Consider the following 17,553-nt stretch of genomic DNA (forward strand, 5'->3'; position numbering starts at 1 on the left):
TGAGCCACAGGCTCAAAACCCCAATGTAAAGTTTTTTTCAATATGCATATTATTTCTTCCTCGATTTGTGACATTGTTCCTTTTTCATTATAAGGTTTTAATATAGTTTGAGACAGTTTATCTAAAAGGCAAGATACAGCTATAGGAGATGTTAGAAAATGGAACTTTTTGGAGACTTGTTTTGACCAAATGTAAAAAATAAAAATTATAATAAAATACAAACTATTAAAGTGAAATTTCACATTTTTGGAATAAGTTGACTATACATCATTTACAGAATTTAAGCATATATCAGAGACGATATTGAAGAAATCTCTGCATGAAATAGAAATTGCACTGAATAATTTCCAAGTTGATTTTCAATTCTTTTTTTTTTTTTTTTTTTGTAGAGACAGAGTCTCACTTTATGGCCCTCGGTAGAGCGCCGTGGCCTCACACAGCTCACATCAACCTCCAACTCCTGGGCTTAAGCGATTCTCTTGCCTCAGCCTCCCGAGTAGCTGGGACTACAGGCGCCCGCCACAATGCCCGGCTATTTTTTGGTTGCAGTTTGGCCGGGGCTGGGTTTGAACCCGCCTCCCTCAGTATATGGGGCTGGCGCCTTACCGACTGAGCCACAGGCGCCGCCTGATTTTCAATTCTTAAACTGTATTAGTCAGTAATTTCTTATTTTTAAAAAATGACATAAATCTATTTTCAAGATAACTGGAGAATACTTTTTAGAAAAGTTTGGTGTTAAAATAGAATAGAGACGGGGAGTCTTGTTGTGAGTTAACACTGTAGTTTAGGCCTGAGTTTATGAGTGTCTGTGTCATGGTGGTGGCAATCAAAATGAAAGGAAGGAAAAAAGATTACTTTTATTTATTTATTTATTATTTCAGATTAGTATGAGCATACAAATTATTAGGTTATGTTGTTTGCATTTGTTAAGTAAAGTTCAAGTTGTAGTTGAGCCCTTCACCCAGGGAGTGTGCTGAATACCTTTACATTGTGCCCATAAGGTGAGAGCTTACCAATCCCCCTCCCTCCTTCCCTCTCTCCTTTTTTACCTCTCCCCTCCCCCCAACTTGATTTGAATTATGTTTTTCTCTCATGTGCGGATATAGTTGTTCATCTATGGGCTTCATATTAGTATTGAGTGTATCAAATACTTGCTTTTAACATAGGCTATGTTAACCACTGTGATAAAAATGTGTCAAATGGTTTATGAAGCGAGTGTATGATGCCCCATGATCATATCAATGTATACAGTTATGATTTAATAAAAAATATATATAAATAAAAAAAATAAGAAATAAATAAAAAGAAAACAAATACTTGCTTTTGCATTCTTTAATACTTTACTAAGAAGAATGATCTTCAACTCCAGGTAAATACAAAAGATGTAAAGTTTCCATCTTTTTAATGGTTGACTAGGACTCCTTGGTATATGGATACCACAGTTTATTAATCCATTTATGATCTGATAGGGACTTGGGTTGATTCCTTGTCTTGGTGGTTGTAAATTGAGCTGCATTTCCATTGTCACCACTATAATACAGACCCTCATTAACTCAGGCCTAGATTATACTACACAGCAGGTGATTGACAGCAAGTCTCCCTGTCCCCATGCTATGTGGGAGAGAGAGGGATTGAAGAATTAGGGAGTAATTGCCTCTAGGCTTTGACCTTTAGCATGTGGGATACTGGTAATGACTTAAAATTAAAATAGGAATGTTAGAACAGACCACATATCTCTTTGTTTATTACTTTTTATTGAGGTCTGTAGACTTTGAAACAATTTATGGCAATGAAACTTCCCTTTTGGACTTTAATGATGTCAGCTTGAAAGGTAGCAGAGGTACTTAATGTTTGCTTTGGCCTTAGGAAAATCAGTTATCTGGAGGCCTTGTAGAACCCCAAATTCTTTCTCCACTGATTCCTTCTAGGTTTTTTTTGTTATCTAAAGAAAATGAGACAGTAATGTCAATTAGATCTATGAAGAATAAGTATTTATTATTATTATTAATATAGTATAATTATTTTTTATAATAAGTAAAACATTGGTTTAAGTTATAATCATATCGTGACTTTTCAGGGAAATTACATCAGATTAACATCTAAAATACTTTTCAGTACTATACATTTTCAAATGAGTAATGTCGTGACATGTTCTTTTTTTTTTTTTGGTTTTTTGGCCGGGGCTAGGTTTGAACCCGCCACCTCCGGCATATGGGACTGGCGCCCTACACCTTGAGCCACAGGCGCCGCTGTGACATGTTCTTTTTTTGTCCCGCAATCTATATTGAATACATTCTTTTAATAAGAAAAATTCAGACATTATGCTTATGCACAGAATAAAATGAGGAAGTGCTTCTTCATGTTTTCTCTCTGTCTCCAAAATTCCACCCTTAGAATCAAGTCAATCAAACCCTGCCCTTCATCTTTCAATGCTTTGCTCATATATATGCACATAGTATACTTTTACCTCAAATTGGATTATACTATATTTTTGATTACACTATATTTTTAAACTTGAATTTAAATTTATTACATTATTATATTTTAAAAATAGTTTGCTTCTGTTCAGATAATCATATGAATAAAGATTTCTTAATTTTGACCATTCTAGCTTTTACTTGATAAAGCCCTGCTTGAATATTACACAATTCTTTTAATACACTAATGAATTAAATTGCTAAACTTTTTCACATCTATGCTCTTTGAGTGAAATTACCCTAGTATTTTTGTTTGCTTGTTAATTTGGACTATCCTATTCAGTTTATTACCAGAATTATTTGGTTTCATCAAATGAATCAGGAAAATTTCCATTTTTTCCCTATGATCTGAGTATATGGTATGTATAATGTGAGCATATTTTATTCTCTAAACCATCTGGGCATAATACCATTTTTTTCTCCTTTTTTTTAGAGACAGAGTCTCACTTTATCACCCTCGGTAGAGTGCTGTGGCGTCACAGCTCACACCAACCTCCAACTCCTGGGCTTAGGTGATTTTCTTGTTTCAGCCTCCAGAATAGCTGGGACTACAGGCGCCCGCCACAACTCCCGGCTATATTTTTTGTTGCAGTTTGGCTGGGACTGGGTTCGAACCCACCACCCTCGGTAAATGGGGCTAATGCCCTATCCACTGAGCCACAGGCACCACCCCCAAGATAACGTTTTTTAGGGAAAATATCTTTCACTATTTCTTACAGTTTTTCATGATTATTAGTCATTCTAAGTTTTCTATTTTATCCATCTTTGATTATTTAAAATTTGACTATGTGAATATTAATTTAGAGTTTCACTTTTATTGGCAAATATTTGTACAAATAATTTTCTTATAATTCTTACTTATGTTTAAATATTCTGTCTGTTGTCATTTTCCAGTTTTCTTTTTAACCTTGTTTGCCTTCCTCTCTTTTTGTCAAAATAGGACTCAATATTTTTATTTCCTTGTTCTGTCAGGGAGTCTTCTTCAGATTGATTGATCTTCAAAACTAATATCAAAACATATCCTGATACTATAGTAATAATCAGTGTGGAATGACAGCAGGAATTGATATACAGCCATTCGAATAGAATAGGGTGCCTAAAAATATATATTCATATTTGTGCACTTAAATTTAGTTTATAATAAAAATGACATTTTACATCAGTGGTAGAAACAAGGTCAACTTAATTAATGATGTCTGTCTCCCCTGTGCTTGCTGACTGCACTGTGCCATTCAAATCTAGTTGAGTTCACAGAACAAAGCACTCCGTGTCTTGAAATGATGAATGTAGGTTCTTGCTTCTTTTCTCTTTAATTATTTTTTTATTATTTAATCTACTTTTTATGAGTTTATTTTGTTGGTTTCTAGTTTCTTTCTTTCTTTTGTATTTTGAGACAGAGTCTCAAGCTGTCCCCCCTGGGTAGAGTGCCGTGGCGTCACAGCTGAAACTCTTGGGTTTACGTGATTCTCTTGACTCAGCCTCCTAAGTAGCTGGGTTTGAACTCAGCCCCTGCACCTGCCACGATGCCTGGCTATTTTTTTTTTTTTTCTTGCATTTGTCATTGTTGTTTTAGCTGGCCGGGGCTGAGTTCGAATCCACCCGTCTTGGTGTATGTGGCCGGCACTTTACCTACTGAGCTACGGGTGCCGCCTTGGTTTCTAACTTCTTGGTTGGTGCACTGAGTTGTTCATCATCTGTTGTCTATCATTCCTTTCTCTCTATCTTTGATTCCCCCTTTTCTCACTGTCCTTTTTCTCCTCTGGAGTCTTAGTTGAGTGTTGCTGTCAGAGCCTGTTGGTCACTTCGCTTACTCTTTCTTACATATTTTCCATTTTTTAATCTTTTTGCATTATATTCTGGAATAATCTTAAACTTGATTTTAAAAGTTCTTTTCTCCTTAACACTTCTCTTTCGCTGTTTTCTTCCTGTTATTCGTTTTAAATATTGAGTTTTAAATCTTGTTCAAAATCTTATTTTACATTCCTTGTTCCTGTTTTGAATGGAAGCAATACATGCATGCCTCTTTGTGAAGATAATAATTATACTTGATTACCTTTATTTCGAAATTTTATATTGTTTTCTCTATTAAATGTTTCCTCTATTCTTTCTCTTCTGTTTGTTAAGTTTGGTGACTATCACGGTGTTGGATTCTTGCAAATGTTTGGTGACTGTTGACTATTATCTTTGCACTTGGTTATCTATGACTGGCTGTCCTACATACCTTGGCTCATACTGGGTATTTAAGAGCGAAGGAAAGATTTCTGAAGAGAATGTGGATACTTACCTGAAGTTGGTGACAGTGGGGCTTTAACTGGCACATTGCCACACACTCTGGCTCCCAGCATCTGTCCTCACTCCCTTAGCCTATGAACAAATACTATGGGATTTCCACCAATCTGCAAAAGCCCAGAAATAGCTACAAGGAATGTTGGGTTGGGCTTCCCAACTAAGTATTCAAAATTGTTCTTGAGCTCTCTTCTGGTACCACACACTGGCTCCGGAACAGTTATCTTCCTCCTCTTGTATTTTAGGCTATGAATGTATTTTTCTTCATAGCTCATAAAGTCTATTTCCCATGTTTCAGGAGTTTTATAAAACTCTTGATTGTTATATTGTATTATATTGTACCATTTTATAATGGATTTGTGTTTTTTATTTCACTTTCCTCCTTTCAGTTAGTGGTGTGAGGAGGTGGATGCCTGTGTTTATTCCAACATATTGATTCTATTTTCCATCTATTTTATCTATCATAACAACACAATTTTTTTATTATTAAATCATAGCTGTGTACATTAGTGCAGTCAAGGGGTAAAATGTGCTGGTTTCATATACAATCTGAAATATTTTCATCAAACTGTTTAACATAGCCTTCATGGCATTTTCTTCGTTATTGTATGAAGACATTTGTATTCTGCATTTAGTTAAATTTCGCCTGTACCCATTCTAAGATGCACCGTAGGTGTGGCCCCAGCCATTACCTTCCCTCCAACCCCCCCTCCCTTGGCCCTTTCCCCATATTCTTGCGCTATAGTTGGGTTATAGCCTTCAAATGAAAGTTATAAATTAGCTTCATAACAACATAATTTTGTATAATCTTAAAATTATAGGACCTTTAGAAAATAAAACTTGCTAAATAATAATACAAGAATATCTATAATCAAGCCACTCTAAAAAACCAGATGTGATTTGTTACCTTATAGACATTGTGGATTTTTAATGTCACCCCCCTCACCGTTTTAGTCTTACCTTAATTGTCTCTATTGTCCTTTGCTTTATCTTTCTTTCTTTTTGAAAATGCATTTCTTTTTGCTCTGTTCTTGGCCACTTTTATAACTCTTCCTCATGAGAAAATCCAAACCACTTGGATTGGCATCCAGCCTCATTTCTCCTACTCAGCGTTTTTGGTGCAACAAATTTTTGTTGTTTATTTGAACCTGTCATGCATTTCTGATCTCTCTGCCTGAAAGGCTGCTATGCTGTTCACCTGTCTAACCTCTGCTGGTGTTCTAGGACTGGCATTGCCTTTCCACTATCTGCAAGACCTCCAACCCCACTCCCAGCCTCCCAGGCTGAGTACAATGTTGTGTATGTTCCCTCACTCCTGGGCACTCTTTTTAGGAGCACTTGTCTCATCATCCTGTACATAATTGCTTTCTTAGTATCTGGATTTACTGTTAGACTGTTAAGTTTGCTGAAAGCACAAGCTATGTCTTATTTATCTGTGTTTCTGTTTCTTTGCCCGGTAGATAATAAATGCATATTGGATGGTTGGATAAATGTATAAATATAGAGTGAATAAATTAATAAATGTAATAATTATCTGTCTTAAATTCTCCTTGTAATAAAATGGGTTATAAATAAATAATTCTTTTCTTCGCTCATCTCACGTAACGCTAACTCTGCCATTGTTACAGTATATGTGCAGATGGCAGCTTAAGTGCTGCTGGAATCCTGTGGCAGATCCCAATATCCCTAGGTGCTTCTTTCCTAGGAACTGGGGCTATGAAGTCAGCAGTGGCCGTACAAATACAAGCACAGGTGAGTACTGCCCTCATGTTGCCCCAGGTAATAACGCCTATGGCTCAGATAAGTTAGATTAAGTTCACTGCAAAATAAAAGCTGAAGGTCTCACTTTCTCTCCCTATCCCTCTCCTTCTCTCTCTCTCCCCTCCCCACCTCCAGGGTTTACTGCCCGGTTGAAAAGGTTGCCATCTCCATCTCTGTTTGGAAATGATGTTACCAGTACCCTCTTCACAGCTGAATATCAGACATCCAATCGGTTCCATTTTAAGGTTGGTTTGGGGGTTACCGCTACATACATCTCTGAAGAATGCAGTGTCCCCACACTGCGTTAGAGGTCCAGAGGTGGAAGTTATCTCTCTTCTTCTCTACTCGAATTTCTGGATGGGATGTGCAGGTTCATTTTTATTTGATGGGGCACATGTGATTGCATCATTTCAAATCAGAAACCATTGGGTCAAGAAGTAAAAGCTATTCTGATGGGGAGCTATTTTTGAGGTAGCATCTTTTATAGCTCTACAAGGAAGTGGTCTTATGTCTTTCATGTTTTCTTTGGACAGATCACTGATTTCAATAACATACGCTATGAAGTCCCCCATGAAAATGTGAAGCTGCTTAATGAGACTGCTAAGATCTCCAACATGAGCTATTATATAGAAGTCATCAGTAAACCCTTCAGCTTCAAAATATTGAGGACGAGCAACAAGAGAGTCTTGTGAGCTTTTTAATGCTTTTTGTACATCTTTGAAGTCCCATGATCACTCATTCTGACTTACTGTGGGACGACTTGGGAAAATGTCTGAACCTCAGACAAATGTCAAAGCTTCTACTGTCAATTAACAGTGGTAATCTGTCATGACTATAAAGCAAAGGATACTAAAATATAATGTACTAGTTTGTTAAGTTATGTAATACATAGAATATAATAATATGTATTATAACAAATATCCTATATAATACATTATATAGTATAAACTATTATATAATATAAATATATTTCACACACATATACAAATATACTTGTAGTTCACAAGTATATTTAAATGATCATTCATACTAGAAGTCAAACTTCTCTATTTATCATTCCAAATTTTATTTCCTGTGAACCTTAACATCAAGCATTCAACACAGTTTGAGCTTATTTCATGGACTATACTGGAGAAATACAAGCATGAATATCAACAAAATATGTATTCAAATCCCATCAATGTCAGCTATGTGATATTAGACAAAGTACTTCACTCATCAGCATCGATTTCCTTGTCCATCAAATGGGGATCAAAGTATCTACTTTTGTTAGGGCAATGAGATTCTGTTCACAAAGCATCCAGAATGGTGCCTGGCCTGCAGTGAATGCACAGCAAATATGAGTTCATGTCTGCTGTCTTTCCCTAACCATCCAAGCTGAGCTCCTGCTGTCCCATCACTAGTGCTGTGTTCCTCTAGAAAAGCCTTCAAAGGTGGCATGAAAGCTCACGATGACACGTGAAAGAACTGATCTTTGTACATGGAAAGGAGCAGATAACTACCTGGCAGAGAAAAGGGCCTTGTTGGGTGACTCCTGCTCTTTTCCCATGGCCTAGGCTGGACACGAGCATCGGGCCCCTCCTGTTCGCCCAGCAGTACTTGCAGCTGTCTTTCCGACTGCTCAGTGCCAATGTGTACGGGCTGGGAGAACATGTGCACCAGCAGTACCGCCACAACATGTCCTGGAAGACTTGGCCCATCTTCACCCGGGACGCCACCCCCACGGAGGTGAGGCCTTCCTCCTGTTTGGTCCTCACAGCGAGGAACATGCTCCCTTCTTTCTCAAACTAGTCTGCCATGATACATCTGTTTCTTATTTTGCTCCCTTCACATGTGTTGGTGTTGAGGAATACTTGTTCTCAAGGTGTAGAAACTCAAAAGTATAGCAGTATTAGAAAGAGAATATTTTGATAAAACTATCAATTTTCTAGCATTTTGAAATACAGCATTTTTAAAAATCTCACTTTTAATTAGGAAAATAAAATTTCATGATTACAATAGAGCCTAGTATACATATAGTTTAGAAGCTATTTCTGCAAAATTACTATGTCTGGCTTTGCTAATGGAGAGTGCAGCAGGGGCTGCTCTGCAGAACTTTGTGGGATAGAAGTGTCTCTTTTGACAGTTTTTATTTTGTCCTAGAGGTCTTTCCTAGTCAAACTATGTTTTAGAGACAGCAGTATTGGAATCACCTGAAGGGTATTACAAGTGCAGAATCTCGCTCAGGCCTTAGCCCAGACCAACCAAATCCAAATCCAAGTTTTCACAAGGTTCCCAGGTGTGTCACGTGTTAAATCGGGAGAAGAGCCGCCCTGGACAAGTGCCTCTCAGCTTGTGTGCTGGGAAGGATTAGTTTCTTTGATTAGTCCATGGACAGTATTTTTGTAAACTACAATTAAAACATTTGTATTACTGTGAAAATAAAATTAAAAACACCCAAAGGCATGCAAAATATAGGCCCAGATTTGAAACTGACAAGGCATAAAATTACCCTTTTAAGTTGCGAGGAAAGAATTTCTAACTCTTCTGATTTTTGTATTTATCATTTTCTGACTGAAAACAGAGGATTTGGGGAGGTGTCATCCACAGACAGCGCTGAATAGCATTGGGCTGCAGCGCATATCCTGAAGGCTGCAGTGTGCTGTTTCTCAGAGCTGTGCAGGAGCTGCACGCTGATGTACAGAGCCAGCAGGGAAGGGACTGACTTTGTGATTCATGTTCTGTGGGAGATGAACAAAACAAGTAGGACACTAACTTGTAGCCCACCTACCGGCATCTGCTGTAATGTAGGGAGTGCGCTCACTGAACTGAACAAAGAGAAAAAAGCACTGGTCAGCATACTCACTAACATCACGGTCAAGAATCTTGATAAGTATGGAATAGAAAACATTACGTTTGACTTTCTGCAGCTCAAATTCCAGCTGTGTAGTCACAGATTCTATTAAATACCTGCCTAATCTATTTTCTGTCTCCTTAGATTTGTCCTTTTCATTGCAGACACTTCATATAAATGGAATCATGCAATATGTAGTATAGTACATGGTCTTTCGTGTCTGTTTCTTTCATTTAGTGTAATCCTTTTGAGGTTTATTGATGTTATAGCGTGTATAAGTATTTCACTTCTGATTGTTGCTGAATCAAATTTTATTGTATGAAAATGCATATTTTGTTTGTTCATTTGCTGGTTAATGATATCATTCAATAGTCTTTTGGTACAATATCAACCTACATCAAATGTTGAACAAGTACATCTGATAGATGGCTTTTGATTTTAGAGTGAATAAAAAAATCTCAAACACCTAATACTGTTCGTTTTCCTTTTTGCTGATAGGGCGTGATTAATCTGTATGGTGCTCATACGTTCTTCTTGTGCCTTGAAGACACCAGCGGCTCCTCTTTTGGAGTTTTTCTGTTGAACAGTAATGCCATGGGTAGGAAGCATCTTATTATCTTCTATGGGTAGGAATAATGTTTTGGGATTCTGCTTTTATAAAAAATACTTTTATGGTGAGATAATTGTCTAATAAAAGGCAGGGACCTAAACCACTTTTATTGAAATTGGGACTGGAAAGTAGGTTAACCCAGTGGTCCCCAACTTTTTTGGTACCAGGGACCACTTTTGTGGAAGACAATTTTTCCACATTCCAGGGCAGGGGAAGCATTAGATTCTTCTAAAGAGCATGCAACTTAGATCCCTCACATGCACTGTTTATAGAGGGTTCATGATCCTATGACAACCTAATGCTGCTGCTGATGTGATGGGAGGTGGAGCTCAGGAGGTGATGAGAGCAATGGGGAGCAGTTGTAAATACAGGTGAGGCTTTGCTTGCTCACGGGCTGCACAGCAGGAGTTCCTAACAGTCCAGGGACCACTACAGTTCTGCGGCCCAGTGTTGGGGGACCACAGGTTTGACCTGTTTAAATATCTAGTTCATACTTAAAGCTGTTTTTATTGAAAACTTCAGGATTCTCCTTTGGTGTAAGGTTTCTCCTAATATTCTGTAAAGAATGAGATTCATTGGTGGACATAGTTCCAAAGACATCTGTAGATTTAAACATGTAACCCATCCTGTCTGTCTATCTATAGGCTGTGTGTTGTAGACTGTTTCTCAGAGCCTTCCCTTTCTCCACTCCAGCATCCTCCTCCTCCAGCTTCTGTATTAATGGTATCTTAATAAATATTTTAAATTTTATTTTTAATTTGTAGTCCAACTCACCTAATATGGTCTTAAAAATGTTATTTAAGGTCAAATAACTCATTAAATTCAAATATTTATTTTTTTACATGGCCAGCTAAAGATAAAATGTCTTTTTCCTCTTGACAATATAAATTTAATTTTTCTTTGGTGTTTTATCCACTCACTATTTTAATAAACTTCAATGATCCTCTGATAAAAGGAATATGTGTAATTTTCATCCCTTTCAAAATGAGACTGAGGTTGTTTGGAATGGGTTAGCTAGTCATACTCGAGGGATAAGTCTATTTTCAACACTGTGATTCTAATAACTTTAATTTGAATCTTTTCAGAGGTCACCCTTCAGCCTGCTCCTGCAATCACTTACCGCACAATTGGGGGTATTCTTGATTTTTATGTATTCCTGGGAAACACTCCAGAACAAGTGGTTCAGGAATACTTGGAGGTACGGCTTAACATTTAGATAGTCATTATTTATTGCTATTATCTCACACATTATAAAACAAAATAATATATAATATATTAATACTCATAAATGTAGGAGAGAAATAAAGTTATTAGCAAACCATGTGGTTTATAAATGCTGGGATTGTGACCATTTTCATCTACTGTTCATTTACTTTGATCACATTTATTGGACACTTTCTGGATGCTGAAGATGCCTGCACAAGGCTGGGGAAATGCAAAACAAGTCAGACATCATCCTGTTTGCAAGAAACTCATAGTCCATCCATGTATGATCATTCCAAAGACCTAAGGCCACAAAACAGCAAGGTTTATTTATTCATTTATTTATTCATTCAATAAATTAAAATTCAATGAAAGGGGACTATGTGAAAGGAACTTTGCTATTTATTTGTGATTCAAACTGTAGGACAGGAAGGAATTTCAGACACGATTTAGCTTAAACTTCCCACTTTACAGGTGAGAAAACTTGAGGACAGAAAGATGAAGTGGTTTGTTTAGAATGACATGTGAAGACATGTGAAATGTGGTCCCAGATGCTAGTGAATTTATGACCAAATAGGAGAAATATGACAGAGCCTATAATAATTGCAGGAGGAAGTACCTTCTAATAAAACGTCATGGCTGAGGTACAGATAAATGGTATGAGACTTCTGAGGCCTGAGGGGAAGTACCCTCCCATCAGAGGGGAGCACTCTTAGGGACAACGTTAAGACTCTGTCTTGAGCCTTCTGGGAGTGTTGGCTTGAAAAAACTTGGAAAACTGGATTTTCAACTTTCCTGTATTTTGTCACTCATTCCTCTCCTAATCCCATCAGCCTTTATTTCTTTGTCTTGAGCACATGACACTATCTGAGATTAGATTAGACATTTATTCCCTTTAAGATGTGTGAGGGCAGGAACTGCATTTGCTCTGTGCCACTGGGTACTAAGTGCCCGCAGCAGCCCTTGCCATGTTGTAAACACTCAGAAAAATACTTTCTAAATAATGAACATTTCTTCTCCCCTCCTCCAAGATGACACCATTATTGAAGTATTTTCTGTAAATTTTATCATCTCTTGATAGTGCAGTTCTTGGAATTACCTTTTGGTACTTGGTGAAGAAAGATGTGATTGTGGAATTTCCCAAAGTAGCCCAGAAGCTGACTTTTGACTCTGACATTTTAAACTCTGAGAACTCATAGAAAATAAAACAGAGCTAATGTTTCCAGTGCTGGGCACAGTGTTACAGACAGCATTTATGCTAGAAGCTTAGGCATTTCTTTACTTGTCTTTTCAGGTTGTTGGACGACCATTCTTGCCTTCCTACTGGAGTCTTGGGTTCCAGCTTAGTCGCAGGGATTATGGTGGCCTGGATGGATTAAAAGAGGTTGTAAACCGCAACCGTTTAGCCAAGATCCCATATGTATGTTGAAACTTCTCTTATCATGCCTTCAACACCATTTTCCACCTTATGTCTTTTGAATCAAATTCAATTTATTAGGAAAAATATAGACAGACTGATGGGTCAACACACGGTCAGACACCTGCATGCTAAATTACATATCTGGTCATGGAAAGTGTACAGTTTGTGGAATCAAATAGATATGGCTTTGAATTTTAGCTTCATACGTCTAAGCTAGTTAATTTAACACATCTGAGTCTTAACTGCTACCTTTATAAAATAAGAATGTAAGACTTTGATGAGCGAGTAGTAAAGCACACTTCATGCTATGCCTGCAAAGCATCTAGCACAGAGAATGGAATCCATAAAGTTAGCTATTTTATAAGAGACAGCAGCACCTGGGGACACATGATGAACAAGACCTGATGATTCCAATAATGACTTATATTAGTAAATGAGTTTATTATGGTGACCTTGTAGTCTCCTCCCAGATCTGGCAGACTCTCTAATTTTGAAGTATTATGGTTCCAAAGTATTTATGGTAGTCAATGTCCATCAGCAAAACAAAAGATAATTAAGTGTAATATTTGATAAGCTTCTCCAGGAAATGTATCATGTAGTTAAGGAAGTTACTCTTTGGGACTTTAGTGTAAACATGTACGTGTTAACATCTAAAGAAATACTGTGCAGGTGACTTGAGTTTGGTATTTTTTTTCCTCAGTTGTAATTCTTTTTATTTTTTTGACATTTTGTCAGATTTTTTAAATTTTTATTAATTTTTTATGAAAATCATAACTATATACATTTATGAGATACCATGTGATGATTTGATATGCAATGTGGAATGCTTAAATCAAACTGATTAACATTACCATCATCTCACTTATTTATTTTTTGTGCTAAGACATTTAAAATTTACTCTTAGTTATGTTGAAATACATCCTTGCATTGTGCACATAGGTGAGATCCCACCAAATGCCCTCCCTCCTCCTACCAATTGCCTGTCCCCCTTCCTCTCTCTGAGTAATTATGACAGCAGGCAGGGGCATTAATTTTTCCTGTGATAAAATGTATGCCTTGTTGTTAAAGGGATATTCATTGTGTTTAATTTTACTTCTCCCATATCTGATATTTGCAAATACCCAATTCCAGGTGGAATCAGATCAAATGTTGTCATCCTATTATTTTACAAAGGGCTTTCAGGTTCATGATTATTCTCCATTTATCATTATTTCATAATTGAAGGTCTGGAGTTACTATGTGGTTAATAGCTTTCACAGCGTCAGGCAACTAGCTAAATGGTAGAACCAAAATTCAAATATAGTTCTTTGGTTCTATATGTGGTATTGGTTTCTCTGGCTCTGATAGGAAGGGCTTTATTGAGGTGTTGACAGTTCAGAAACAAATTTTTCTTCCATGGATGGGATTTCTCCCTAAATATGTCGTGAAGGACAGCTGGGTTCTACATGCCTGTGCAGTATCAGAACAGAGGATGCCACATTGAGCAACAGGCCACAAGTCACATTTTCCCTCAGGTCTGTAAGCAGACTTTTAATGCATGATACCCGAGAAACACTTGGAAGACTTTTGGATGTCTTCGAGGTGTGTAGCAGACTGAGAAGAACGGAGCACCTGGAGCCAAAGAACCTGACCCCAAAGCCCCATTCAGCTACCTGCCTCCCATACATGCGACTTGCCCCTCAACCTACTCTAATCCCTTCCCTCCGCCCCTGTAGGTTGGTGTGCAAACACAAGCAACAATATGTGCATGAGAGTCTTGGTTAATTAAAGCTCTATCCCTTTGTTATTGATCTTTGTTAATCATTACTTTAGAAGTTTTACAGTGCAAAAAGACCATTTTCTCCTCCTATGATAAATTCTGGCTTGATATTTGGGTTAAGTTAGTAAATGGTTATAACATTACTATTATATTTATTCAAATAAATGTTTAGAGAACACCTGTTCTAGGTCAAGCTTCCAAGCTCTTAAGTTGAAGAGATGAACAAGAAGCAGTTTCTACCCTCCAGTTCCTCCCAATATCTTATTTTTTTGCATCTTTTAGGACAAGGAGGTAAAACTGCAGCCTAAGAGAACTTCATCTTTCAAAGAGGGCTTATTTATTCCTAAGGAAGCTGAGCCCTGGAAGTTCCAGGATCATTAAGAAATATGGCCTCCATTTCAATGATCAGAGCTGTGATACTTTGGACCAGCATGGTGGTATTTCCTAGCCTCTAATTGGCCAGAGCTGTCTTTCAGGATGTCCAGTACTCTGACATAGACTACATGGATGGAAAGAAGGATTTCACCACTGACCAACAGGCTTACTCTGGTCTCCCAGATTTTGTCAAGGAATTACATGACTATGGACAGAAATATGTGATTATTATGGTATGTCCAAATATTTACCCTATTGCCATTTTTTCATAGTGATAAAGAAGTTTATAAAAATAATATTTATATCATTTTTTAATTAGAATCCTGGCATCGTCAATGACTCTGAATACAAGCCCTATAATAATGGAAGCAGAATGAGAATATGGATCTTGAGCAACAATGGGAGCTCTGCTATTGGGGAGGTAATTTCTCAAGAAAATCAGGATAAATTACTGTCATTGTGGGAAGTTTTTAGTTTTGGTATAAAGATGGGGGAAAGGCAAATTACATATTATTATTGTTTTAATAGTTTTATAGGTTTCTTTTCTCACAATTTTTGAACCAGTAGATGTAATAATAGAATGATTAAATTTTGAAGAATTTATAATAAAAAGTTAGGCCCCATCCCTTACTACTACAGATAATTGAGAATCAGTATATAATTAGAAAAAAATTAATGACTTAAAGCTCTCCTGCCTCCAAATTTCTATCTTTTCCCCCAAACAATATATTCAACTACAATAATAGTGAGATGCTAATATATTGATGTGGAACCGTCAGCTAATTTATTTTTAATTTACACAAGATTTATAGACACAGCCCAGCCTTTATTCTAAGGTAGAAGTTTTAGACATTGAAATAGTATGTTCTTCCATTTGTTAATGTCTTCTGCTACTTCCTTTCTTAGGGTTTCATAAATCTCTTTGTAGAGGTCCTTCACCCCTTTTGTTAGGTATATTCCTAGATCTTTCATTTTCCTTGAAGCTATCATGAAGAGAATTGTCTTTGATTAGCTTCTTGATTTGCTATTATTGGCTTATGCCAAGATTACTGATTTGTGGACATCGATATTATACTCTGAGACATTACTGTATTTCTTGATCACTTTCAGGAATCTTATGGTTGAGTCTCTGGGGTTTTCGAAGTATAAGATTATATCATCAGCAAAGAGCAAGAGTTTGACCTCCTCTGCCCTCATTTGGATGCCCTTTATATCTTACTCTTACCTGATCAGTTTGTCTAGAACGTCCAAAACTATGCTGAATATAGCAGTGGTAATAGATGACATCCTTATCTGGTTCCAGTTTTTTTTTTTTTATTGTTAAATCATAGCTGTGTACATTAATGCGATCATGGGGCACCATACACTGGTTTTATAAACAGTTTGACACATTTTCATCACACTGGTGAACATAGCCTTCCTGGCATTTTTTTAGTTATTGCGTTAAGACATTTATATTCTACATTTACTAAGTTTCACATGTACCCTTGTAAGATGCACCGCAGGTGTAATCCCACCAATCACCCTCCCTCCGCCCATCCTCCCCCCTCCTTCCCCTCCGTCTCCCCCTTCCCCATATTCATAGGTTATAACTGGGTTATAGCTTTTATATGAAAGCCATAAATTAGTTTCATAGTAGGGTTGAGTACATTGGATACTTTTTCTTCCATGTTTGAGATACTTTACTAAGAAGAATATGTTCCAGCTCCATCCATGTAAACATGAAAGAGGTAAAGTCTCCATCTTTCTTTAAGGCTGCATAATATTCCATGATGTACATATACCACAATTTATTAATCCATTTGTGGATCGATGGGCACTTGGGCTTTTTCCATGACTTAGCAATTATGAATTGGGCTGCAACAAACATTCTGGTACAAATATCTTTGTTATAATGTGATTTTTGGTCTTCTGGGTATAAACCTAGTAGAGGAATTATAGGATTGAATGGCAGATCTATTTTTAGATCTCTAAGTGTTCTCCAAACATCTTTCCAAAAGAAATGTATTAATTTGCATTTCCACCAGCAGTGTAGAAGTGATCCCTTTTCTCCACATCCACGCCAACATCTCTGGCCTTGGGACTTTGTGATTTGGGCTAATCTTACTGGAGTTAGATGGTATCTCAAGGTAGTTTTGATTTGCATTTCTCTGATGATTAAAGATGTTGAGCACTTATTCATATGTCTGTAGGGCATGCGCCTGTCTTCTTCAGAGAAGTTTCTCTTCAAGTCCCTTGCCCAGCCTGCAATGGGATCACTTGTTCTTTTCTTGCTTATAGGTTTGAGTTCTCTGTGAATTCTGGTTATTAAACCTTTGTCAGAGACATAACCTGCAAATATCTTCTCCCATTCTGAGGGCTGTCTGATGGCTTTATTTACTGTGTTCTTGGCTGTGCAGAATCTTTTTAGTTTGATCAGATCCCAGTAGTGTATTTTTGAAGCTGCTTCAATGGCCTGGGGGTCCTCCTCATGAAATACTCGCCCAGCCTGATTTCTTCAAGGGCTTTCCCTGCACTCCCCTCTAGTATTTTTATAATTTCATGTTTTAAGTTTAAATCTTTAATCCAATGAGAGTCTATCTTAGTTAATGGTGAAAGGTGTGGGTCCAGTTTCAGTCTTCTACAGGTTGCCAGCCAGTTCACCCAGCACCATTTGTTAAATAGGAAATCTTTTCCCCACTGAATGTTTTAGATTGGCTTGTCAAAGATCAAATAACGGTAAGTAGCTGGACTTGTATCTTGGTTCTCTATTCTGTTCCAGACATCTACTTCTCTGTTTTTGTGCCAGTACCATACTGTTTTGATCACTATCGATTTATAGTATAGTCT

General features: G+C 37.2%; 1 protein-coding gene across 1 annotated transcript in view; it reads left to right on the plus strand.

Annotated features, from left to right (window-relative positions):
• MGAM2 (maltase-glucoamylase 2 (putative)) overlaps window positions 1-17,553 on the plus strand; it is a 95,017-nt gene that overhangs the window by 13,605 nt on the left and 63,859 nt on the right. Inside the window, exons 4-12 of the mRNA XM_053608733.1 lie at window positions 6,392-6,515; window positions 6,660-6,769; window positions 7,058-7,212; window positions 8,081-8,252; window positions 9,856-9,955; window positions 11,053-11,165; window positions 12,465-12,590; window positions 14,826-14,957; window positions 15,044-15,145. Of these exons, the coding sequence (XP_053464708.1) occupies window positions 6,392-6,515; window positions 6,660-6,769; window positions 7,058-7,212; window positions 8,081-8,252; window positions 9,856-9,955; window positions 11,053-11,165; window positions 12,465-12,590; window positions 14,826-14,957; window positions 15,044-15,145 (1,134 nt within the window). The remainder of the gene's footprint in view (window positions 1-6,391; window positions 6,516-6,659; window positions 6,770-7,057; window positions 7,213-8,080; window positions 8,253-9,855; window positions 9,956-11,052; window positions 11,166-12,464; window positions 12,591-14,825; window positions 14,958-15,043; window positions 15,146-17,553) is intronic.

Source organism: Nycticebus coucang, chromosome 11 (genome assembly GCF_027406575.1).
Source record: "Nycticebus coucang isolate mNycCou1 chromosome 11, mNycCou1.pri, whole genome shotgun sequence".
Taxonomy (NCBI): domain Eukaryota; kingdom Metazoa; phylum Chordata; class Mammalia; order Primates; family Lorisidae; genus Nycticebus; species Nycticebus coucang.